Here is a 27531-nt window from a genome sequence, read left to right as displayed (position 1 = left end):
CAAAATAATCTAGAAACATTGTCCTATCTGAGGATAGTAATAAAAAGTACACAGTTTTAACATCTTTATATAAAATAGACAATTTAAATCATTTAAGTTGAGAAATTCATTTTCATTCAATTTTACGGAAAAGTTAATACATCTTACCTAAATATAAAGAGCCCTGCGTGAAAATCGTTTTCAATAAACGTTGTTGAATATTTATTCTTCTTTAAATTGGTATATTTGTTAAGGGTCTCATACTATTTGTTTGACCCCTGAAGCTATCCGAGCCGTGTAGTATGTACTACTGTGAGGTTGCCGAAGTCGGCTTGGGGTCGGGACGAATTTCTCTGTTAAGAAACATGGAAAATTATCCCAAAGCAGAAACTTTGTACAGTTGTAGAATAAACGTTTCTTAGTAACATGTCAAAAGTTTACCGATGATCCTTTGTGATTTCACCAATAACGAGCAGTTAAGTCCTAAATGATAATTTCCCAAAGATCCACAAAATTGTGTTTCGTAAATAATTTAATAACTCTATAAATACTTTTTTTAAGTAGGCTCCCAGTATACAGCAAACTTGGTTTGTCCTCAAACGCCATACTACTACGGTAATAGGAATATGATATCACTACAGACAAGATTTTGTTCTGTTTACTATGGTGAAACCAGAGCTAACCGAGAAATGACCGAACGTCCCGGAAAGTTGTGATTTTTGACGATATTGCGCGAGTAGCACACCCGTACGTGACTACAGAGAATGGATAGTTTCCTTAACCGTTAGGATTTCTAGTACGAACACCCTCTCACAGGTAGGGTCATAAAATAGGTCAAATTCTTGCAAAAACATCCACCACCGCTCTTTGCCACTAGCAATCCAACGACGTCAGCTAGGCGCAGCACTCAAATGCATTAACTTATTTTAAAAAAAAACTGAATATGTAATGCTACCTATACGTTTTACAACACAACTCGTGTTTTATTTATTTTCTGGAAAAAAAAAACCCTATTATTATAGGAATTATGTTGTAAAAGTGAAAAAAAAAAAAAACTCGGAGTACATTTACGATGTATCGTTTTATTCAATTGTTATGTAGTAAACTGATTTTAAAGAAGTAAATGTATAATTTTTCATTTTGTCGAATACAGGCTACATTAAAATTTTGCATTGTTCTGATCGATAATAAAAAAAAGTATCAGAAATAAAAAAAAATTGTTGCTAAAAAAATATTTTTTAATAATAAAATTTTTGAAACAGAATAAATCCATGCAGATATAAAACCAGAGGTCCTCTAGAGTTTTTCATTTACAAGTTCCAAGCAGAAATCGTTTATTGTTAATATTATTGTATCAAAAAACATTCATATAAGAAAAAAATGCATATCTTATTACATGTAACATGCACCCTCTCATATGAATTAGCTATGTTTTAAGTAATCCCTAAATAAGACCCAATTGAATGAGTGTCTCAGTACGCAGTGTGTCGTAATGCCGCGCTGGAACGGCGGTGGCCGTGAGAGATCAGTACGGCCGCAGTACACTGCAACGCTCGGGCCGCTTTAATGAGCCAACTAATTACGTTAGACTCTTTATAAATATACTGTCTTAAAGCTAAAGGTATAACCAAAAACATTTATTTGGACATTTTTCGCATTGGACTCTTCAAATTGGTGTAAATAGTATTTTTATCTGAGTGGCAAAGATAAAAAATAATATGTCATGAATTAATCGCTTAATATCTAATTTTTAATATTAACAATTTATGTTTTTTACAACATTAATGGCTGTATTAGAGTCTCAAGATTATTTTGGTAGTTTTATGGACAGTCTAAATTAAAAACTGTACAAATTGGTAGCATTTTAATGGACTGATGTAAGTTGCTGTCATCTAGGACTTAAATGCAAATTTTCGGTGATACGCACAAGGTCTACTGCGGTAAACTTTCGGTATGTTATTAAGCATAGTCAAATCTACAACTGTGCAAAAATTCAGCTTTGGACAAATTTTTCACAGGTTTGTGCCTTTTTAAGTCTTGGTTTCCTGGACTATGTTTGCCGGCCGCCGGCCCGCGTGACGTTAATTTTAAGCGCTGACAATTTTTACTTCTCTTTTTTTTTCTTCTCTTTTAAATCGTCCCGGATTATCCGATTCCCGAATTAGCGCATCACGGATTAACGAGGTTCTACTGTATTGTACTTTTAATTCATTATTATATAAAAAAAATTATGAAGCATGTACTGATTTGGGAAACTTACTTTATATTCATGAACATGGATGCATTTGTATTTGTATTTGTATTTGTACACATGTATTTTAATCGCAATTCAATTTTAAATATTCTGATACACGTTCTAATTATGAATTTTTTTAGGACCAAGTTTGATTTGTGTAGACTACCAACGTTAAAATATGTATTATCTGAGAATTCCATGATGGCCAACCAATGAATTTGTTAGCCAATCATTTTGAGCAACATAAAAAATAACTAATATTAATATAAAAAATTTTAATGGGTAAACTATAGAAAACACCCCGTCACTTTTAACTTCGGGCATATTAATCACTATGCTTTAGTGAGGCTTATTTTAAAAGACGCACGACAATATTTCGTATGGCCTAAAACCATTGAAGACAAGATGGCGCCTTCCAGTTTCCATTAAATATTTCAGGAAAGCGTTTACCTTCATTTGGGACTTTAAACAAATGTCAAGTTGGTAACTACAAAATATTGTTCCGTCGGATGTTGAATTTCGTTTTCCGATTTCCGTGGATACATGAATCACTGTACTCACAGATAATGCCTGAATGCCTAAAACCCACCAAGTCGGATTCTACAGCAATTGATGAAGTGACCAGATTATTACGTGATCCTACAGTTAACCCAGAAATAAACATTCTCGAATACTGGAAAACTCAGTCTGCGTGTTCACCCAGGCTACATAAACTGTCCAAAAAATATTTGTGTTCACCACCTGCGACAGTGTTCTCTGAACGTTTGTTCAGCACTGCAGTAAACATATGTGACCAAAAACGGAATCGGCTTGATCCAGACCGTGTCAAAATCCTTGTTTTTTTAAATAAAAATTTAAAGGGTTAAATAATTCTGCATAATGTTTAATTTTTTCTCTTAACTTTAGGGTTGTGCGAATGTTCGGTATACCGATACCGAAATCGAAATTTTGCTACTTTCATTTTCGATTTCAGTAAGAATTTCATCTGTCGAAGTTCGTTTTTAGCGAAATATTTCGAGCCAAACGAAAGTTCAATAGCTTACCGAAGTTCCGTTTGTTCTAGTTGAAAAAGAACTCGTAATTTAATAAAAATGTACAGTAGAATACCGGTACAATAACGTACTTTATTATAAAGTATATTTCACTTAACGAATTTTTTTTAAGTCCCCGCCAAAAATCGTATCTTCGCCATGCAAAACGGTTTCAGTTTAAAGTATCATATTTTCACTATAACGTAAAAATTCTACTAGTAGCGTGGCATTACTACACCAAAATTTACTTAAACTGGTAAATAAATTTCCAGCTAAATGATTAATGTAGTAGAACAAAGATACACAAATACCACCGCAACGTATTTTCTAACCTGTAAATTCTCAAAACAAAGTTAACAAACAGTTGCGCGCACAACCATAGATTATACCGTACGTAGTATGCGACGTGAGCAACACAACACCATTCGATACATCGAAAGACGGAAGTTTGAGAGAAGTATTAATTATTTAGACAAAAGTGTTACGCTACGCTAAAAATACTGTTTGATGTCTGTGCCGGGATTGTTTATTGTTATTGTTGAGTTTATTTTCAGGTTACGTTATTTAGACACCGCATTGTATTTGTGCTACAATATGAATGATCCTGGAGATAAAAAGAAACGAAAGCAATTCACGCTTAAGGAAAAAGTGGATATACTCAGAGAACTAGATAAGGGGAAAAAAGCAAGTCGCAGTTGCTAATACATATGGCATTGCGGCTCTCCTGTAGCAATTTTTTATATATTTTTTTTTCTCTTTGTAAAGATATATATGCATGTTTCAGTACTAAGTACAAAAACTTGAGGTACCTGTAAGTACTTAGCACTGAGATTCTACTGTAATGTCTTTATATGATTTGCTTGTTATTACTAATAATGTAATAACATATGCAAATCATATAAAGACATTAATTAGAAAAAAGATTTCCATTAAGATTAATTTACGTGGTGATGAAAAAAACTCACATTAATGAAAATACGGTAAAATCATAATTTGAACAAACATGGCAGATAAAGTAAACAAAATTCAACCGTGATTACAGTAGGCCTAGGTATCAAAACAAAATCATGCAATATTTGAAAAATTACCTGATTCATTTGCTTTCAAACAGTAGTGTAGGTACTATATTCGTAAAACATACATTCCAGAACTGTTAGTACAGCATTTAGTATTTACCGTATACACATAAACAAAGAACGTACCTACTTTTATTCGCGCACAGCCAAACAAAAACATTGTCGTCTGCTTTATTTAAATTTTACATACTCTGACTGGCATATAAAATTCTCATAATATACAGCCAATTAGACAAAAAGGTCAACAAGTCACTGCGTGTAATGACCACTTGGCAGCAACCATTTGCTATGTTTTGTTTTGACCATGTCCCTTGCCTGGTCTACAGCTTCCTGAGCTAGCCATGTGTGACAGTGGTGCAAGATGGCGGCCGTTCCGCAGTATTCACGTATTTTTTCATCAGTAACATGCACATGATAAATATATTATCATAGACTGCGACATTACGACTGTAAAGGAAATAGTCTGTGCGCTGAAAGATCTGGATTGATTCTTGAAATTTACGAGTGACATGGGGCTGTGTTGTGTGGTCTAGGGCGGATGTTGATTATATTAAATAATAATATTTATATATATATATCAAAAGGTACCAAAATTATTTATGTAATAGAATTTATTACTGAAGAGCAAATTTTGGGGCACTTTTTTCTTTGTTAATTAAAAAATTTCGCTTAACTTTCGTTAAGAATATATTTATCTCATAGAAAAATTCATTTTCGTTTCACTTTCGCGAAACTTGATAAATTTTCTTTCACTTTCATTTCGTGTGGAAAAAGTCACTTTCGCACATCCCTACTTAACTTATAAATTATTTTATAATTAACCCTTGAGAACTGGATTCGGATTCGAGGGGTGGATTCGAGGTACTGTTTGGGATTCGGATTCGAGAAAAATGGGATTCGAACCATGACTAAAAAAAAAGTAATTAAAAAAAATAGTTAGAAAAAATGCAAAAACATAACCGCACACAAAAGCCACGTGTTTTCATATCAGCTTGGTAGTTTTCAAAATGAGAATTGGTATTGCTTCTTTATCAAAATGCACTTTATTTTCTTATGATCGCATCAAAAACTAACTTCACCTAAAACAACGCCTTTAAATTCACGTAATAAGCTTTGTACTCATCTTATTCCACGTGAAAATAGCCTTCAAAGGATAAACGACGCCATGCCCGTTCTGTAGTTCACTGCATGGAACGGAACAAAACACAAAGTCTCAAGGGCAAATTAAAAAGGATCAAAACACGAACAAATGAAGGCCGGGTTCGCTAGTGAACAAACGAGTGCCTGGATTGGCCAGAAGTTATGGTGGGTTGTTGTAACAGCCTATTGCAACGGACAATCGTAGACCAAGTAAAAAAAAAGTTGCAGTTGCCGTGTGCCTTAAACAGCAGGCTTTTAGCGGAGTCGTTCGGTAGTGGTACGAGCGCATCAAAACAAAGCTTTGTTTGAATTATAAGCAACTTTAAAATTTCCAGAATTCGTAGAATTTTCCCTGACATTTCCCGGAATTCCCTGACCATTTTAATTTCCCTGACATTTCCCGGTTTTCCCGGTTTTCTAGTCCTGTAGCAATCATGTATTTATTTTTGTTAAGTTTTATTAAAACTTTATTGTTGTTTAAAAATTGTTGTTGTGTTACAAATACCCGTTCGCAATCCTTGCCATGCTATGGCGTTCCACCCCGTCCTTATGCCTGTAGGCATTACAAACTTAAAAAATATATTAATTAATTAGAAAAAAACACATGAAATTATGAAAACAGATTATCTTATCAGTAAAACTGCTTAATGATAGGAAAATCCAAAATATTTAAATCTAAATGCAAAATAAGGAAACCTCATTTAAATTTCTAACTCTTCCTCTCAACAATGCCAAAAAAAAATATAAATTGTATTTAATAGTTTTGTTGATAACCTGTTTCGTTGCTGGTAGCACATTTACAGTATTCGGAAATAAGTTCAGAAAATTTAAACTTGGGTGAAATATGTGAAGACAACCCAAAGGAACTAACAAAGAAACAATTAGTAATCAACTAAAAACCCACAAGTTATTTAAATATCCATAAACTAAGATAATGACAAGCAATAGATAGGTACAAGACAATATGGTGAAATGCAATAAAACCGAAACAACACTGAAAAGCATGTCAATACTTCTGTCGGCAGTCCTCATGACTGCTTTGAATTTTTTTTTATTTGATTTTATTTTTCAATATTGCTTATAGACCAATTTTTATTTCTATTCGAAAATTTGAATATTCACACAGGCCTGTTTTTCTTATTTGATTTTATTTTTCAATATTGCTTATAGACCAATTTTTATTTGTATTCAAATAGTTTTTGACAATGCACTGCCACGTAACCAAGACGTGCTGTGTTGAGCTCAATGCAAAAGAGGACTTACAGAGTAGACGATTAATCGTCACGGGTATTGCAAAATTCATATTAAGGCTTTTATTAAAAGCTGGTGTTTTTTGTTCACAAATGCATTCCCAATCACACATCTAGTCTATTCAACAGCATTATTATAGTACCTGGTGCTTGCAGAAACATTTGTGATTCAAAGGGTTCATAATAAATGTATGTAATCAGATTTTTTGGTACTCACTATTGCTAACCCAACCCCTCTTGTCATCACTCCCTGTCATCTATTGTAGGGGGAAGTAACACTCTTTATAACCATAGAATATTTTTAGCAATACAATATGAATACATACCTCAGTCAAAAATTCTTGACCCTCTTTGGATGTTTTGAAAGGGGGATCATGTTTGAGCACATTCGACATAAGATTAAGCAGACCTATCAGCCCGTCGTCTTCGACTGTGTTGTGGCGCGTCTCCAGGTACTCTCTACTTAGGATTGACTTGGCTAGTTTCTTTGCCAGCCCGTCAACGTCGATCACACAGCCCTGAGGGTCTTCAATGCTCTCTGTAACACACAACAGTTTCATCATAAACCTCTCCAGAGTTGTCATCTTTTGACTTCACATCTCACACCAACTATGAAAAACACCAAATCACAACATTAGTTTGATTTTACGTACATTGTATTCGTTTGAAAACAATGTTTTCAAACCTACCATACAATACAAAATAATAAATATATATTTTGTCGAGCAAGATGCCATAATGTAAATTTACCAAATTTAGTAAGTACAGAAAAAGATTCTTAAAAAAACTTTCCTGCATAATATGTTTGAAAAATTTAGCACTGGACCTCAATGTTGCTAGCTATAGCACACACAATTTAGGTACTCTCACTCATCTCTACTGCGGGTACTTTCGGGTACAAGAAGTTCTCATTTCGGGTATTATTCAGGTACATACACAAAAAGAAAATGTGTGCATGGAGTCCACGTGTGACAGACGTGAAACTTATCAGGTATAGATAGAGATAAATTACTAGTATGCTTTTATTGAACGAAAGATAATAATAGAGACTAGCAAGGATGGGGAGTATGATCTCAAATGAAAAAAATGCCCTTTTCTTCGCCAAGTACTCTTGCATCCATTCACTGGCACTTTTTGGCACTTCTTTTGACGCCTTTTCCTGTGTTGCCTTTGATATCATCTCTTATCGACTTCTGCCTTTTTATTATTTTCAGGCATAATGTTAAATCACTATCTCCGGCTGAATAAAATAAAAACCCACTCCAATTGAACATAAATTACACTTTATAACGTCTATCTCACAAGTATACAAGTCCTTTTGGCATTTCAAATCACAGTGTCTACATACAAAAAACAAATTACACTTATAAAGCTTATCTCTTAAGTCTATAAGTATATTTTAAAATTTGAATCATACTATTTACATAAAAATAAATACTTATGCAGTTAATGGCACAAATCAGTAACTCTTTTCCACGTTAATAAATAAATTGTAGATACTTTGACTAAAATAAAATTAATATGGTAGTGTCAATCATTAGCCGTTACAAAAATTGAGAGCAGCGTTAAGAAAATTCCGTACCAATACTGCTGTGTTATTTCTACCTCTTCCCTGCCATATCCCTTTCTGGCTGTTACAACCAGCATATAGCATGCTATGCTATACTATGCTATGTACCTATCAACCACCTTGCAGTTTTCCCATTCGACCGCTAGTGCATGCATTGGAGTAGCATCACCGCAGTCACACTCTCCACCTCTACCTGTTCCCCCAACACGTAACAAACTATTCCCCTCATGCGATCAGATTTTTTCATAACGCTCAAAAATTATAGCCTCCAAAAAGGTTTCACTTCAAATATTATAAAAATAATATATCGCTCGCTTCTCTAATACAATCATCATATAGACACTGCTAATCTCAAAATAGCGTGACAACATAAAACTTTATATTTTAAATGCAATTTTGCCTCTACTGCTAAGACCAGTCGGTGGACAGGATTTTAAAATGTCTTTTTGGGGGGGAAAAAAGGAAAAGGGGGGGGGGGGGGGAGGAGAGAAATTATATCAATCAATGGGGAAATGTCTATTTTTATGTTTAAAAATTTTTTTAACACCTATAATATTATATATTGTTGAGGCACAGTCAGATATTTTCAAGAATTTCACATGAAACTAACCATTTTAAGTTCACTGTGTGGTAACTCGGCTGCCGCCATGCTTGGGTGGCGGTAAACGTTGAGTACTACTATTCAAGCCAAATAAATATTAACTGTAATATAAATATAATGATGTAAATTAAGGTTGTGCTATAATGGTAAAGTTGTTTTAAATGAGAGAGATCCCCAATTCTGTTGTCGCCACCCTACTTTTTATTTAATACTAGCTGCAACTTGATTCTGTGGTTCTCCAGAGATCCTTATGAAAATAGCCTAGCCAAGGCTGTTTTCAAAATGGCAGGAGCATTTAACGTCAGTACCTTACGACTGGAGCTAAGAATGTTTTCGACCCTGAATGATTGGTTTCCCATTCCAAGTGAAAACAGTTAAATTTATTTTACTAAATTCAGGTACATTTGCAAACCAGAGCTGATCTTCTCGAGTACCTGGTACAGACACAGTAATTTGGGCACATATACCTTAATCCAGGTACATCTGATAACACTGCTGGACCTATATTTAAATACAATTTTACCCTTTTAATAAAATATCCCTGTTATCTTTATATATATATTTCTTGTGTGCGTGTGTATGACACTGAACTCCTCCTAGACGGCTGGACCGATTTTGATGAAATTTTTTGTGTGAGTTCACGGGGATTCGAGGATGGTTTAGATTCACAATTTGGTCCACTGGAAAATGTTTGTTTAATTAATTTTTTATTTATAAATTGTTGTTGATCTTTGAATGGTTTAGGTTTACAGTATATATATATATATATATATATGTGTGTGTTGTGTATTTATTTATGTGTTGTTAATCTTTGGATGGATTTTATGAAGTTGTTATTACATTACAATTAAAATAGAATTGGTTATTGAGATTATTATATTATTATTTATTGAAATAACATTTTAAAGTGTAATTAAAAATATAGGTACAAATTTGTGAGATGCAGTATTGAAGTGAGTATTTTACATGATTTTTCGTAATTTTAATTATGTATACACGTGAATTCAATACCAATCAACTTAACCTCCAAATTTAAATTGTCAGTTCTCATTTTATTCTACATATTAAAATGTAATAAAAAATATACATTGTGCAAAATATGTAAGGTGCAGTATCAAAGTGAGTATTTAACACAATTTTTCATTACTTTTAATTAATTATGTATAGACGTGCATTCAATAACAATCAACTTAACCTACAATTTTAAATTGTTAGTTCTCATTTTATTCTATGCAACTTATGACGTATTGATGTCTATTTGAAAATAAAAATATAAGTTTGTAAAATAAATTATAACATTATAACATTTATAGTATCTTATAGTAATTATAGTAATTTCAGTTCGACCCGGCAGATGACGCTGCGATTAGATTCAGGGAAATTTCCTGTAAATTTTCAAATTTAAAACGTTTGAACAGAACAATGTCAGTTGGGTCCGCTAGTTAAGTCTAAATTTCTAGGTGTACCTTGAGTAATTTCTTAAAAGGAAATTATTGTTATTGAAACAAGTTCGTAAATCAGCCCTTCACAAAGTCAAAACTTGAAGGGTTTATGATGTTCCTAATGAGCAGAAGAATATTCTGGAATTAATTCACTGGACTCAACATGATCATATTAAATACGCATGCTAAGATTTTTCAACTTTTAAACACTGAGGTCACATAGGTCATAAGTTTTGATCCCAGTCTATACAATGTGGTTTCGATTCCACAAATTAAACAAAAATCTTTGTTGAAAAATTTACGATGGTTTCTAAATATCCCTGACTAATAACCTCAATGTCTGGTCTGTAGTACATTAAACTCCATATCATAAAAAATGCTGTCAACTCGTACGGCAGTAAATAGCCTGAGCAATATCAGGTTTTTAGTTCAAATCGAATACAAATATCAATACCAAATTATTCTCGAACAGGAATAATAAGTAAGAATAGTATGAATGAGAATCAAAATCCCACAATTTTTTTTTCTTCACAAAATCATGTAACAAATATGTAGGGAAAGAAAAAGTAAATGTGTAGTGTAGTGGCTTCTGGGAAATTAGACAAATGATACAAAAATGAAAGGTTGGTTAGGTTAAATCAGCTATAATAATAGTAGGTAAAACTTTTATTTAAATATTTAAATTATGAAATAAAAAATTGCATTTTTAATTACGCAACTAACCTTACTTAACCTAACTAACCAACCTTTTACTTCAGTTCCTATTCACTTTTTTTTAAGAACCTGCTACTCTACACATTGATCCAGAAAATTTTCATGAAATGCAAAACACCGTGAGATACAATGCAACCAATGCGTACAAACTGACCTTTCACCAAATCTTCAGGTAAACTGTCAACCAGTCGACATAACAACCAGAAATAGTCCCGGCACGCTGGTCCATATGGCTCCTTGCCATCTTCTGCAGCCGCAGGGTGGTGCAACGTCTGGAAACACACAGCAGCCTCTTCATAATGCCACACAGCAATCCCTTCATAATGCCAGTTTAACCATTTTCTGAACATTTACAACCACTTCAGTCTACTGATAATATGATTTTAAAATTTTTAACCAATGATGCGTAGAGCCAAGACTTTATGGTGTTATAACAAAGCACGTTTCATCATTGAAAGTACATAGTTGATTTCATCTTTGTCGTCAGTAAAAATTAAAACACGTGTAATAGTATAAGCACATGTCACTGCTTCAACAATTCATGGTAAGACACTTCACGTGTGTACCCTAGTTTTGGGTCGAACCCGGTTCTCGGTTCCGCCGGTTCTGAGCAAATTAACCAGCACCGAGAACAGTAAATATGATGCCCATACCCATGGGCGCAAATCTGTAGGATTTCCAGGGGGGGCCCGTGAATTCTGTGGTTTAAGAATTTTACGCTAGAGGTCAACCGAAACAAGTCTTCTCTGGATGATAAGCTTGTATGTTATACACTTTATTTTTACGTAAGTGATATTAACAATAAAGCAGAGCAAAATGTTTTAGTGATTATTAATTCATGACTATAAGCAGTGATCTCTCAAACATGTTTGAATAATTTGTTAACCTAAGTACATAAAATATCCATGAAAAAATATATAATAATAATATACGTGAATATAATGCAAATATATAACACCCCACCGATACATTACCATTTTCCAAAAGTGTTTATTCTAATTTCAATTTAAAAATAAATGATTAAATTAAAATAAAACAAATATTTAAGGGTGGCTCCCATACAACAAACGTGAAAACAGAAAAAAAATTCGCAAATGATGTATTTCTGTTGCCGCTATAACAAGAAATACTAAAACAGAATAAAATAAATATTTAAGTAGGGCTCCCATACAACAGACATGATTTTTTTTTTGCCGTTTTTATAGATAATGGTACGGAACCCTTCGTGCGCGAGTTAGACTCGCACTTTGTCGGTTTTTTTTTATGCCACATCACATAATTACTGCGATTCAAATGCTGTTCGTGAAATTCTTTGTTCACAGTTTTTGATGCGCCCTAAAAACCCAAAGCGTCAAAGCTAATAAACGGATCAACATCAAATGAACGATCGAATCATATTAAAACCCTTAAAGAATATTTTATTTTGTAAAGGCATCAACCAGGTAAAAAAGAAAAAAAAACCTTAATGATACAAATGAAAAATCTCGGAGATAGAACTATGAAATTTATCCTTCAGCTAATTAAACTACATACATTTCTCGGCTTATATTTAGTATAGCCTAATCAGTGTTTTGGAAGTGAATTATTTAGTTAAAATATGCCGCTTGATTAGTTATTAAAGAGACGCGTTTGCTTACTTATTAACTTAAATACGTATGTGTAACGTTTAAATACTTCTTTCTCACTCTTACTTCTGTTTACTCGTGCAGTGTTGCAGTTATCAAATAACAAATGTTATAAAGTGATTATCGGCCATGAATTGTGAAAATTATCGATTGATAATAAAAGGGGAGTGATTTTAAATTCCATATTGACGAGGAAAAAAATTATTCCCTGTATATTCACATGTAACGTACAGAGCAGCTAGCCTTACAGAATGAAGATGAGCTTAAAAATTCCAGAAAATGGTATATAAGTTTCAGTTCGTAAATAAACTAAATTCTGCTATAATTACTGTTAAAGTATTAAGTTGTTTATTTACTGGAAAAAATATTACATAATCACTTAAATAAAATATATTACCTAAATAATAGTCACTACTTATAAAACAATCAAGCTTACCAGGTGAGATTCTGTTTTCCATGTCTTCCGCGTCACGAACTTATCCATGTTTATGTTTGCCAAGAAAGCAGAAGACTGGCGCACACGAGAGCAAAACCACTTTAAAAACAGACTACCTGAAACCTATAATACTGTCGATTCAGAGCACAAGGTAGTGTGGGTAACAATGGGGAGGAAATGCTAACGGAACCTTACCCTTGCTTCGTCCTTTGGAATGAACGGTTTCTAGGAATTAAGGGTTTCAAAGTTCTCACTGGAAAACTCCATACCATGGCTTTCGCAGAAGGGGTAAGGGAAAATAACTACGGAACTCGAAGGTATGAATGTAAAGCATGTCGAAGTGTCTGTCGTCATTGTAAATAATAATCTGATATATATGTTGTGTACACCATTAACTTTAAAATCACGAAGTGGGCCCCCCCAAGGGGGGGCCCATTAATTCCAGGGGGGGCCCGGGCCCCCCTGGCCCCCCCGGGATCTACGCCCATGCCCATACCGGTACAGTATCACGGAAAGCATAACAATGAGAATACAATAACCTCCATGTAAAACACCTAAGTATATCGTCGGCGACCAACACGTACACGTATTCTTAGTTTAACTTCACTTTAAACCCCAAGAGAAAATTGAATGGTTAGTAAATATTTAAAAATTGCAGGTGACACCGACAAAGGGCAGTCTCCCCTTCCTATGCAGGAAATGCAGGGACTGTCTCGACAGCGCTCTCTACGCTGCTGGTTGAACAAGGAAGAACGCTAACACGATAGCAAATATAAAAGACAAGGTACTCACAGCTGACTGTATAGGATAACTACCTATGTCTATCTCCCTCGGTTATATATTTTTTCTGGGGACGAATTATTGTACAAAGAAAAGAACAAAAATGAGCCCAGTAACATATATAGCATAGTGGTCTCTTTATATATCTTTGGCCAAGTACCTACTGTTTCGTATAAACTAGTCTATAAATGATGTTAGGAGGTAATTTTACTTTGAGTTGTTGGTGACACTGACTGTGGAAGAATACCGTTACCAGGCGCCATTTTCTGACTGTTCGGTTTGTGTTTTTAGAGAGTTAGTTATGTTTGGAACTTTGGAGTAACTTCGGTGGTTGGTTGAAGATTACCGAGAAAAATGGGTGTGCCGTGCACACAATACATGTTGTGGGATGTAGGACTGGTGCGGTGACGTGTGTATGGACAATTCCGTGGACTTATATCAGTCGCAATTACTTGCGTGGTCCTCCGGTGGAAGCATGGATTCAATTTTCTACCTATGAGAACAAGGGAGCGGTACCGTTCGATGGTAAACACCTACTCTCTGTCCTTTTTGTGTCAGGAAAGGTTCACGACACCGGCTCGCACAAACCTCGAGCTTCTGCGGCCTCATGGACTCGGCGACGCCCAGGTACTGCAGCATGTGTCCCAGCATGTGCGCCGTGATGCCCGGAGGGTCAGCGCTGCCGCCCAGGCACAGGCGGTACAGCGCCGTGCATATCTCGCGCCTCACCGCCGGCTCGGGGTCCTCCAGCACCAGGCGCTGCAGCCAGGTGGAGAAGTGCGGGGCCACGAACAGACCCTGCCGCACCTCATCACTGGAGTGCACCCACGACACCAGCAGCGCCATCGCGTAGTGCACCACCTGGCAACCGTACACCACTCTTCACACACCCTCCCTGTCCCTACATGTGCCAGTACCACCATCGCGTAGTGCACCACCTGGCAACCGTACACCACTCTTCACACTCTCTCCCTGTCCCTACACATGCCAGTATCACCATCGCGTAGTGCACCACCTGGCGACCGTACACCACTCTTCACACTCTCTCCCTGTCCCTACACATGCCAGTACCACCATCGCGTAGTGCACCAACAGACAACTGTACCCCACCACTCTTCACACAAACTTCCTGTCCCTACATATTCCAATATCATAAATATGGCAGGTTAAGGGGTGGGAAGTGGGCTGCCTCACACCCTCCCGTAGTAAACAAAGAACAGCAAAGGGTCGACAGTGGTATTTCTTACGCGGCAAAAAGCTGAGAAAAGGAACACTTCACTTGTATCCACGGAACTCTATTGCTCTCCTGCTTTATGCATGTACAGCTTACTTACATAAGTTGCAACTTAAATATCTTACGATGTTTACTGCACATACTTACCTGAGCTCTACCCCAGAAACCAGTTTTGTAGTGGTTAGGATCTCGGGGTAGCGAAGCTTCGTGCAGTATGCTCGTCAACCTTGGCATGACAGTATCTATATTCATCATTTGAAGCATAGCCTGCAAAAAATGAATACTAATTAGCAAGGAAAAAAAAAAAGGAAAAAAAAAAAAAAGAAAAAAAGATCACTTTCAAGGCTCTTGATCTGACACAAATTTCACCTCATTCAGTCTTGGTACTACAACTTTCTCCGTGCCATCTTTGCGAAAGCGCCTAGCGCGCTTGTTTCTGCCGTTGTCAGAGGCGTCACAAATTACGTCCGCGTCGTCCGCAACGCCGAGCTGACGGAACAGTTTCAAGAGGACGGCCAGGCAGTCCTGCTGCCACTCGCTGCCGTCTCCCCCTGACCGCTGCAGCACGCCTGCCAATCAAACATCAATCACTTCATCCCTACTGGCATGTCAAGTCGTAAAATGGGTTTCTTTTAAGCCTGAATTCATCAAACAAACATCTGAAACACTTAACAGTGGAGGTACTATAGAGCTGCTAACAAAAAAAAAAAATCTTTAAATGTTGAAAGCATTTAGAAAGATAATCTTTTACTACAATACTACAATGCATACATTTCATACTAAATATATTTTAATTTTTATTTTAGTTCCACTATTTGCAATATTCAATAACAAATATCTCAACACAATATAATTTTTGATGCATTAATTTTAGGAGCTATATGAAAACCTGATGAAATGATACAAACAAGTAAAACTATATAACTCTGATGCTTACACGTGGTATAAAAAGTTGGTTATAGAGGATGAATACAAAACACTGTACTATTACCTTAGTATGTCAACCTATCTTACATTATTCAAATCCATGTTGGTAGTGGAAAAAAATACAACTTTTCCCACAAACAACTCTAAAAAAAGGGTTCAGCAAAAACCTTCAAGAACCTGGTGTGTGGATGGCAGCCCTTCACGAGGTTGCCACGAAGCCTGGCATGCTGAAAGTGTGGAGAAGGAGTTAAGGAAAAAAGCCAGATCCAGCACACATGCCGGTCAGCACGGTGTAAGCACAGCTCTCTGTGCAGGCATCACAGTTTCCAGACTGAGAGTGTGACTAGTGATGCTACTCGCCTCCGAAACAAACTGTGAGTTACTGATTACGTTGTCTACGATCTCTAGAGAGAAAACATTTTTCAGGAATTTAACTATGCCATTTTGAGAAAAACAGAGAATATTTTAAATAATATTTAAAGCCTAATGCAGCTATTGAAGTGACTCACTGATTTAAACTGTGTTCAAAGTAATAATATAAGTTATATGTTTAAATTGCATATGGTTTAGCTATTATTTAAAGCTAGCCAAAATAAAGAGTTACATAAGAGTTTAACACAGATGTGCTGGAGTATGTAGCCTGTTTAAAAGAGGATGACAACATTGTGGAAGTTTTTATTGTGAAGGCAAAAACAATAACTTGGAAACCTGATAATGATTGATAAATTGCTGTTGATTTATAAAAATGTAATTTTTTAACTTCAATGAATGTTTGGCTTTTACAATAATTGAAAAGATTTATTGTTTTATACACATAATGTACACTGTTGTACTGTCTGCAATGGTATTTGAATGTTAAATGTAATTAACATTATTTTACCAGCACATCATTTACAGATATCCTCTTAAAAAAGAACACGCAGGCTTTTGAACAATGGTTTCTGCAAAAAAAAAAAAAGTAATTTCTTTTGTTGGATTCCCCAATTTGTCATGTTATTCCTGCAAATTGAAAACTTAGGTATCAAAAAACATAATGCAACCATCTTAAAGTAACATGCTTGTCACAAGTGGGTCATTGGACTCACAAATTAGCAAACAAAAGGAAGCTTGACTTCTAAATATAAACAAAAAAAGTATTCCAGACAAACAGCACAAACTATTACCTGACATAAAAATATCAAACAGATGCCTGAGGCCACCTTGTTGAACAAATTTATGATTCCAGTTATTGGTCTCCACTTTAACTTCGTCACCGCCACCACCTCCAGTGTTTGAACTCTGGAACACATTTCAGACACAGCTGATGTGCAACAGAAAAATCAATAGAATTACCATACCCATCATAATATTATAGAAAACATTATCACAAAGCTCAGTTTCACACTTTTAAGTTGGTTATTTAGTTTTCTTGTCAATACAATCAATTAAGGTCTATTCCTGTTCATATAGCACTAGCTCTTTTGCATTTGTTGCTTGGTCCCAAATTACACCATCATATATTTACTAAGCATTATTTCTAAGCTGCAAATTATCATGATTATAAACTCTTGCATGCATTTTTACAAATATTATTATAGACAAGATTATATGGTTAGTCATGATAAAATCAAAATAACACAAAAAGCATGTCAAAGCACCATTCAACACCAAAATGCATATAAATTTAACGAAAATCATTAAAATCAACTTAAATCAAAAACATTTTTAATTTTAATATATTAAATTCAACGAACTTAATTTTATAAGCATGAATATTGTACCAAAATGTTTCTAAATTGATAGGAGAAAAAAAATTAATTTTACTTTGTTTGAGCCTGGATCTCATTACAGAAACTCATTTTTACAGTTCTGACGTCCACCCTATCTATTTTCCAAACACACAATCACTTAAAGATTAATTTTTATTTCAAATAATTCTGCCCAAAATATACATACATATAACAAATTATTTTATTGTAAAATTGCACCATAACTTAGTCAAAATGGCATTATTTTGGTGGTATTAGTATTGAAAAATATCCTAGTACATTATTTGTTAAAAAAACACTATCTTTATGAATAAAATGAATCCATAAAAACTAGGGATGGGTTGAGTACACATTTTTATCGATTCCGATACCGGTACCGATTCCTAAATTTCGATTCTCGATTCCGAGTCATTCCAGTTTTAGATTCCTGGTAATTCTGGTCACATAATTAAAACTATTTAAGAATTGAATGCATTACATAATGATAACAACATGCATAAAGGATAATTATAAACTTAGGATTAAATGTTCAGCATCTTCCACAAATAAATCCTGTATGCGAGACTGTTAAAGAGACTTGCCATACATAAACAATAAACATAAAATAAAATTGCACTATAATGGTTATGCAGTTATGCACATTATATTCCTTCAAGTTCTTTGCTCAAAAAAAAGCATCTTTGCTTGTTCAAGGAGTGACCAAATAATTTTCGCGTCACTTCTACAGAATAGACTTTCGCTGAAGACTGTTAAAAATGACACTTGTACATATTGATTATTTATACTTCACTGCAAGTGTAAAAAAGAGTAGGTAACAAAACCTGTATAGCTACACTACAAATAAGTTTATTATACAGTTATGGTTATGAAACAAACATGTGGCGAAACAAAATATGATGATACACTATTATATCATACAAGTAACAGAAAACATTGTATATCTTAAAAATTACATAATATATATTATAAACACAAGTAACTCATAATCTAGAGCTTACTTAAGAAAAAAAAATATTTTAAGACGTGGTAATACAAATTATTTTCTCTTCAAGTTCTTGTTAAGGAAAACGAGCATCCTGACACGCTCAGGGTCCAACCTGTTCCTTTTAGTGTCACAAATGTGGCCACTTGTGCTGAATAGCCTTTCACTGAAGACTGTTGAAGGCGGTATGGAAAGGTACTTCACTGCAAGTTCATACAGGGTAGGAAATTTATGATTCTTCTTCCAATACTCTGCAATGGAAGATTGTGCTGGCAGTGTTTTTTCACTCAGGTACATTTCAATCTCCTTTTCAGACTGAGCGACTTTGTCAGCTACCTCTTCTTGCTGCTCAAATATTGTAGAGTATTTGGACCAAATATCTTTGGGATCAGAGTATGCAGCGCATGTTTTGTTTGGTAATGTTTCACATTCAGAGTCACCAACCTGAAGAAAACAAATAGGCAGTAAATAACCAACATAATATTGACAGATTTTTAAAGTTATATATTGTATATAATTAATCATTACGTAGGCCTACCTTGTGAATATTCAACTGTTCAACTTCATGCAGAAGTCTTTGTTTTGCATTATGCAAACTGTTACTATCTCTAAATGGAATACTCTTGAACCTGGGATCTAAAAGAGTGGCCATGGCAAGGGTTTTATCACTTTCAACATCTTTGAATCTTTGCACCAGTGAAGCCAGAAGATCATTTTTTATGCCTTGTAGACCAGATCCTTGTGGTGCAGGTTTTTGTAACTCATGTTGTATAACATGCACCAGAGGAATAATCTAAAATTGAAAAAAAAAAAAAAAAAAAAAAAAGATAAGTTGACTGATCAATGTTATGCTTTAATAATTGTTCACTGATGGTAGAGTAAGTATAACTTACCTCAGATGCATTGGAATTTGCAGAACTCACTTGTAAAGTTGCATTGTTGAAAATTTCGAGCACTGAAATACAGTGATCTATGACAGTCCACTGAGAACTGTTTAATACTGTTTGGGAATTATTAGTTTCACTGCAAGCCAGTATAACAGCTTGTTTTTGTTCAACAAGTCTTTTTAGCATGTGGAGGGTGGAATTCCACCTAGTTGGCTCATCTTGAATGAGTCTGTGATTTGGAAGTCCTGCCATATTTTGACACTTTGCAAGAATTTTGCAATTTTTGGATGAATGTTTAAAGTGACCAACAATTCTCCTGCATGCTGCAGTCAAATTTGAAACAAGCTTCGAGTTCAAAAATGCATCTTTCAAAACCAACTGCAATGTGTGGGCAAAACAGGAGATGTGTTCAAAAGGGGATGCTGACAATGCAGCAACAACGTTACGTCCGTTGTCTGTGACCACGGCAACTACTTTATCTTGGAGGCCCCACAGAGTAATTGTTTCAACAAGAAAGCTGCACAGATTTGATGCTGTGTGAGAAACTTCCAGCAAAGGCTTCACTTCAATACAGTAGTGTTTGAAACTGAAATCGTTGTCAATAAAATGTACCGTAATGCTAAGATAATCATCTTGTGAGGTTGAGGTCCACAAGTCGGTTGTAATTCCAATATATTTTGCATCTTCAAGTTCTTTTTTAACATTTTCTTTCAGGTTTGAATACATTTCAGGGATAAGTTTGTTCGAAAATGTTTTCCGTGTCGGTATTGTGTACCGTGGTTCTAGCGCCTGTACCAGCTGCCTGAAACCTACATTCTCTACGATGCTGAAAGGTTGTTGATCAAGGCAAATCATTTGAGCTATCAAACAATTAAATTTTTCGGCACATTTATCCCCTGGCTTAAATTTTGATTTTTCTGACAAGAAATGTGCCAGTGTTGGTTGGCAGGTCTCATGCTTTTGTCTACTAGTACTGGGCTGTGCAGAAAAAGGTACAATATTTTGGAAGGTTTTTTTTTCAACTACCAGTGAAGAAGCATCTTCACATAAAGTTTGTTTGTTAGTACTAGGCTGTGCACAAAAAAGTCCAACATTTAGACGGGGGTTTTTAACAGGCGATAACGCCGATAACATATCATCTTTGTTCAAAATGGGTTCAAAGGTAGCACTACTTTTTTCTGTGGTACCTTTTGACTTGGTTGGTGACAGTGCTGTAAACAAAAGTTTGTTTTTCTGCAAACACTCTGTTTTTTCTGGTAGTAATGTGTGCCGGGATTTCAAATGCTTCATTAAATTGGTTGTAGATTTGGAAGTACCGCCCCGTGAAATTTGCGCACTACAATGATTACAAATTGCATATTTGTCATTTTTGCTATTGATGCGAAAATGTTCCCAAACTTTAGACATGTTGATACAATATCAGACCATTCGACACGTAATTTGAAACGACAGTCGGCGAACATTCGTTTTACTAACAAACTAGCAAAACACTTGAAAATAGTTTTAGCAAACAATATTTGTGCCAAATAAATATCATATGCGAAACAATTCACAGTAACCTCACTACCTCAATAGCACGACGGCATAGACAATTAAGAGTTTACACGACGGGGAATTACCGTTTTCCTTTGCAAGTAATAAACACGAGCCTCTGTTGGCGGTATGGCCAGAGAATTCTTTAAAATCGATTGTTGCTTTCATTATACAAATTGTCCCGTACGCAACGAATCGATACGTTTCGACTTGACTTTATGTTTTCTGGCCACCAGAGGTGTTGTGGAGGCCATCATCCTTGAATGGCTCTAAACTAAAATGGTGAAGACACGTGATGTGATCTCGTTTCATAACCGTCACTTTCTTCACAAAAAACAATGGACTTTTCTTAACTGTAAATAACATTAATTAGTCTTTTTACAATTTATTTACGTCTAATACATGAGTGAAGAATAATGTTCTTCGATCGTGGAGTTTTAATTAGAGGTTAAACATACCCGGTAACATTGTTTTTATTTTTTATTTTTATTCGTATAAAATTAATATTTAATAATAATGAGCATTATTAGGAATTTGATACGCATACGGCAGGTAAGATATATTAAAATATGTAAGAAAAGCTCAGACGAAAATATATCACTACTGTATTTGCTTAACTTAACCGATACCTAACCTACCTTGCCCTTTTTTAGTACCCGATACTGAGTACCCAAATTTTTTAATAATCGGTGGTATCGAGGAATCGGAGAATCGAATCGACCCATCCCTAATAAAAATAAAATAACACCAAAATCTCCAGTTTTAAAAATGAAATTACTTAAAAATAAAACCATAAAATCTTGTCTCTAATACAGGCCTGCCACCAAATTAGGTTCCTAAATCCTCTGTACAGCATTTAAAAATCCTGTAATATTTATAGCCGTAATTGACATAATTTATTTTTCGCGGTAATTTTAAATATACATTGCATTCCAAAACATAATTTTAAAAAAAATCAAATGAATGTAAAAATTTTTTTAAGATTTGCCACTTACATTACAATTTACAAAACTAATAGTTGGTATCACAATAAAATGAAAAGTAATTTAAAAATTTATCTTCAGTATAGGCTTTGGTGCTTTTCTTATTTACAAACTATAAATACATCCATACAACTGAAGTTATTTACAAGTTTAAAAAAAACAAATGTATTTCACATCATTAACTAGCTACTTTTCATGTTCTGTGCTCTTTTCCGCATCTCGTCAGTAGGCTTGAAAGCCAGACCTGCAGATGTTCTCATTCTGCAATGCAACAGCGCATTTAACAATGGTGATTCCATTGACCATCTGTGAACAGTTTTAACCATCTTGAGATTGCTGAAAACCCTTTCCACAGCAGATTTTCTCCAGTTGCAGCACCACTCAAATCCATTACTTTGTACAGATGAGTTTCAACAATCTCAGATGGAAAGAACCTTGCTAACACTACAACCTGCCTAGTGACTGTCAGTTGATTCATCAATCATCAGTGTGAAAAATTGTGTTTTCATTGCAAAGGTAACATAATCTGCAGCTGATGTACCCTAAGATTGAATAATTATCTGGCTAGTTTTAGTGCGAGAACAATGAAAGTTTCTTGCAATTTCACTATCTGGAAACATTTGTGGGACAAGTTACGTGAAATTATTACTGAGTTACACAGATAAATTGTTTCCACAAACAAAGTTCGCCCATAACAGTTCCGCATCAATTACCGTATTTTGTTTGGTTTGGTTACAAAACTCATCAAAGAACAACTCTGATCAGCAGCTCGTTGGTTTTTCACATTAACTTGCGTCTTCAAGCCGCCCTTTGTCACGTTCAGTTCCGAGTTGCAAGTCGAACAAACGGCGGAAAATTCTGTTTTGCCACGCCTCAACCATTTCAATTCTTGCTCCCATTCTTTACGATAACGCTGTTTATAAAGTGACCTGTCCGGCGAAGCCTTTCGTTTTTTCTCCATCACAATCAGCTAAGACCAAAACTACTACTTAAATCACGTAAGAAGTTTGTAAACAAATGCCACACCTAAAACATTGTAATGGCAAAAAATACCAATGTTTACTGACGCCCTGACACTTCTTAGCGTTTAACTCAACAAACAAAAAACATTTCACCCGAAACCATAGATATTGTACTTCATGAAACAATATGTGGGAGTATATGTTTTTTGTTTGTAGTTAAACGATTGGAAGTTCCATGGCGCTACATCTAATGTGAGTGTTTGCTTAACTGTTGGATGCTTGTATGGTTTTACAACTTCAAATAGGTAGTTGAATGTAAATATTTACACGAACGAAATTGAAATATGAAAATATCGGCGAAGCGTCGTAAATATCCGTAAATGTCGCCGTTTATACGTTAGTCCGTTCTAAGCTTCAAATATCCGTGAAAACGGATAAAATCCGTAAAAACGGCAGGCCTGCTCTAATACATATTAGTAGTGGTGCACCGATATGACTTTACCGATTACCAATTCGATTACCGATCATGAGAGCAAGAATCGGCAGATACCGATTCAGTTACCGATTATAATGAACAAATTTTTTTAAGTGTAATAATGCACACAAAATTTTTAGTCCCATGTGAATTTAATAACAAAGTTAGGTAAAATCGAGAATACAGTTATAATAGCAGTATAAAAATATATAAAATACACTATTAAGTCATTGCAAAGTGTAAATTAAATTAACTTCTATTTATATTTGTTATTGTAAACAACTTGAACTACAGTCTAATAATTGTAATTTACAGTGGGTAAGTTTTTGTTGCGGAAAACTAGCATTATTATTGACTATCACATAAGGTTGCATCGAGAAATTACCGTTTAACAATGTAAACATGTTGCTATGTTTTGTTCACTTGAGTTTATAGAAAAATGTTTCCACACTTCACTTTTTTTCTCCCTAGTCGCCATCTCACTATAATTATATAAAAATGACTCAAAACCAATTGTAGCACATGTGATTTTATTAATGTTGACTGAATGTATAAAATTATAAATACTTTTTCATTTTTCACGTCACATACAAATAACACAACAACGGATAATGTTACCAAAGACGACGAAGACAAAGAAGACAACCATAACGAGTTTGTAAAACGCAGTGATAAACTCTGAAAGGTATCGGGACCACGATTTTGAACCGCTACTATCGACTCGAAAAGATCGATTCTCATAGAATACACTGCAACTGCTTGTGGTATTTTGATTGCGTGCCATCTATTTTACGTCTCTGGCTATAGGTAATGTACAAGGCCACTAAACAAAAGACAGAACAAAAGACGAAACGTAAATAAACGTGTAGGAAAAATGCATTTTTTATTGTTCGAGGCAATGAGATTTATTAAACTTAACGAAATATCTCTAATCTTGATATGACGGAGTTATATGAATTTTGTAATATATACAAATATTACCGTATTTCGTCCTAAAATGTGTGACAAAATATTACACGGTAAAAACCTACTTAATTACGCAGGGACGTAGATAATCGGCAAAGTAATCGTTAAGATAATCGCCGATTACGATTAATCGGTAAGTACCCATAATCGCCGATTACGATTCATCGGTATCCGCATCGGTGCACCACTACATATTAGTAAATGTCTGGTGACAAACTTGTGACAAAACATAAATTGCAAGAGAGTTAGTGTGATAAATTTACAAGAATTAAGAATATACCTTAAATAATAATAATAATAATAATAATAATAATAATAACAATAAATAAACAATTACATGTGCGACAAAGACTTAACATCTTTGTGTACAACCATATAAAGCCAAACAACAATAATATAAATGGAATTCGTTAAGGGGGTCTGGAATGTGGTGGACCAACTGTGATGTGCAGAGAAAGATTCGTAGATTCAACTGTGGTTTTACATCATAAAGATTCACTGAAAATAACCTAACACATCTAAAACAATACATGTTCAATTCAACCAATAGAAAAAAAAAATAAAATTTAACTAATTACTTGAATGGATAAATTATTTTGCAGGTTCATACAGTTTAACGGTATCCAATCAGAATACTGATCATCAAGGCTTTTTTTTTTTTTTTTTTTTTTTTTTTAAAGCAAGGAGCAATTAGGTAAAAATTGGAGTTTTATGACCGTAGTTCATAAACCATCAGTCAGAAAGCATAGCATGATGCAATATAAAATTGGAAAGAACCCAAAGACACACTCCAATTTAACTTTCCTCCCTTCCCAATCGAGGCATTCCAAATTGTTATCCTGTCTAATCTGTTCTGCCTGCTGCGTTCCCAGAGGTCCAGGAAGCCATAAACAGGAGCAGAATAAAGTGGCACACGTGACGCAGTTCACAGGCAGAAAGTGTAGTTTTCCAACCAAGCAAGGATTCAGAAAGGTAGTAATTACCAGCGATTTAAAGTGGCTCATCTGTTCTGCCTACTGCCTTCCCAGAGGTCCAGGAAGCCATAAACAGGAGCAGAATAAAGTGGCATACGTTATGCAGTTCACAGGCAGAAAGTGTAGTTTTCCAACCGAGCAAGGATTCAGAAAGGTAGTGGCTCGGCTGACGCTGCACGCGGCCGCACGAGGCAGGGCTCTCACCGCGAGGGCCTTGCCGCCGCGGCTCAGCGACTCGACGATGTACAGGGAGTACATGAGCTTCTGGGGGCTGGCCGGGTCGAGCAGCCCCTGCAGGGAGGCCCCGGAGCCGTCCAGCTGCTGGAAGCCCCCCAGCAGGGTGGGGCTGGTCGGCAGGAGGGTCAGGATGTCCCACACGCGGCGCGACAGCACCTGCGCCTTGGTGTGCGGGATCAGGTTCTGCCGGCAAACACACACACGCCGTCGCCGTCTCAAAGCATCACGCTCCGATAGGGCTGCTACCTAACATACAGGGACAAGGTTATATGGTGAGTTGCGATAAAACCCAAACACCGGAAAAACACGTCAACACACCATATAAGACCAAAATGCAAGTTAAAACACCATGAAAACACCGAAATGCAACTGAAAAAACAAAATAATCAGCATTTTTAATATAAAAAATTTAACTCTTAAAACACAAAAACTGATTTATTTTAATATATTAAACTCAAGGAATATAACATAGTTAGCATAATAAAGTTGTACCACATTGATGTAACAAATTGATTAATTTTTTTTTTTAACACACAATTACTTGCAGATAGATTTTATCATTCACAGTAGTTATACGTGAGTATTACAAAATTATTAGTATATTTGTGTTACATTACAGAGTTGGCCCAGCTCGGCAACCCGGAATAATAACAAATAGGTACACAATTTTCACTCTTAAAGTTTTTTTTCCGATTTATTACTTTTGAACTTCATATTGTTTTAAAAATTACATTTCACAATTCTTTGAAAGTTACATTTTTTTTTATCGTGAGTTGCCAAAGCCAGACGTCCTACGACAAAACGGCAACTGACCTCGCACCACGCAGTTACCACCGTCCCTTTTACAAGAGACACACTTAAATGGTACACCTGAGATGAATGTTTCAGTTGAATTATCTGCAGCTGTTTCTTGTGCCACATAATGAATTACCATATTGTAACCTGCAACGAAATTGCAGATATCCACCTCAAATAAAAAGATGCCTGTTAGAACTGAGTAAATTCGGAGAATTGTGAGACGGTCACAAAACTGCTGTCGTCAGGTAGTGTGGCAACCTACCCCGCCCTTGACAGGTGTCTTCATCCTGCTGAGCGTCTGCATCAGGTGGAACAGCTGCTCGAAGTACTGGGGCTGCAGCAGCAGGATGGTGGGCAGGCTCTCGCGAGGGGGCGGGGGCAGCACCGAGGGCGTGTCCAGCGAGTCCCTCTTCTTCTGCTGCCGGGCGCTGCCCATCGACACGAACACCATCTGTGCCAGACACACCCCTCAAGCTTCTCTCTTTCCTCATCCCGGGATTATAGACAGGTAATGAGAAGTCAGAGCATCATACAAAAATCAGCCTTTTTATTTATCTTATTATTGACAAAATAATTAAATGTTTATAATATAAAGAACAAACTTAAAATTCAACCAAATATGAATTCACTAAAAATAAACAAAACTTCTATCTATAATAAAAAAAATATTTAAACTTATAAAACAAAACTTAATTCCATTTCACTTAAATTACCAAAATAAACATTATTCTACTACATAAATAAAATTAATATTAATCATTAAACTAAAGTGACCACATTATATGGCTTTGTAAGAAAAAGTTAAACAAAATTCCACTTCAAACTTCTCTTAAAGTATATCAACTAATTATGTTTATAATACTTAAAATTAACACGTTAAACTTTCAGAAAAATCAATTTAATTAGACTTCAGTGAGAGTTCCTGTTACAAACACGTTATTCTAC

At 35.3% G+C, this 27531-nt stretch overlaps 1 protein-coding gene across 4 annotated transcripts in view; it reads right to left on the bottom strand.

Annotated features, from left to right (window-relative positions):
- The window catches only part of LOC134535844 (ubiquitin carboxyl-terminal hydrolase 34), a 217103-nt gene that overhangs the window by 102342 nt on the left and 87230 nt on the right, over positions 1 to 27531 (bottom strand). For all 4 annotated transcript variants that reach the window (XM_063375171.1, XM_063375172.1, XM_063375173.1 and 1 more), the window contains 8 exons: positions 26849 to 27037; positions 25756 to 25971; positions 17205 to 17319; positions 15484 to 15683; positions 15262 to 15381; positions 14469 to 14741; positions 11194 to 11311; positions 7039 to 7250 (listed from right to left, as the gene is read on the bottom strand). In XM_063375171.1, coding sequence (XP_063231241.1) covers positions 7039 to 7250; positions 11194 to 11311; positions 14469 to 14741; positions 15262 to 15381; positions 15484 to 15683; positions 17205 to 17319; positions 25756 to 25971; positions 26849 to 27037 — 1443 coding nt within the window. The remainder of the gene's footprint in view (positions 1 to 7038; positions 7251 to 11193; positions 11312 to 14468; positions 14742 to 15261; positions 15382 to 15483; positions 15684 to 17204; positions 17320 to 25755; positions 25972 to 26848; positions 27038 to 27531) is intronic.

The sequence above is a fragment of the Bacillus rossius genome, chromosome 10 (genome assembly GCF_032445375.1).
Source record: "Bacillus rossius redtenbacheri isolate Brsri chromosome 10, Brsri_v3, whole genome shotgun sequence".
Lineage (NCBI taxonomy): Eukaryota > Metazoa > Arthropoda > Insecta > Phasmatodea > Bacillidae > Bacillus > Bacillus rossius.
The sequence above is the reverse complement of the archived record's forward strand: the minus strand, read 5'-3'. Positions and strand labels throughout refer to the sequence as shown.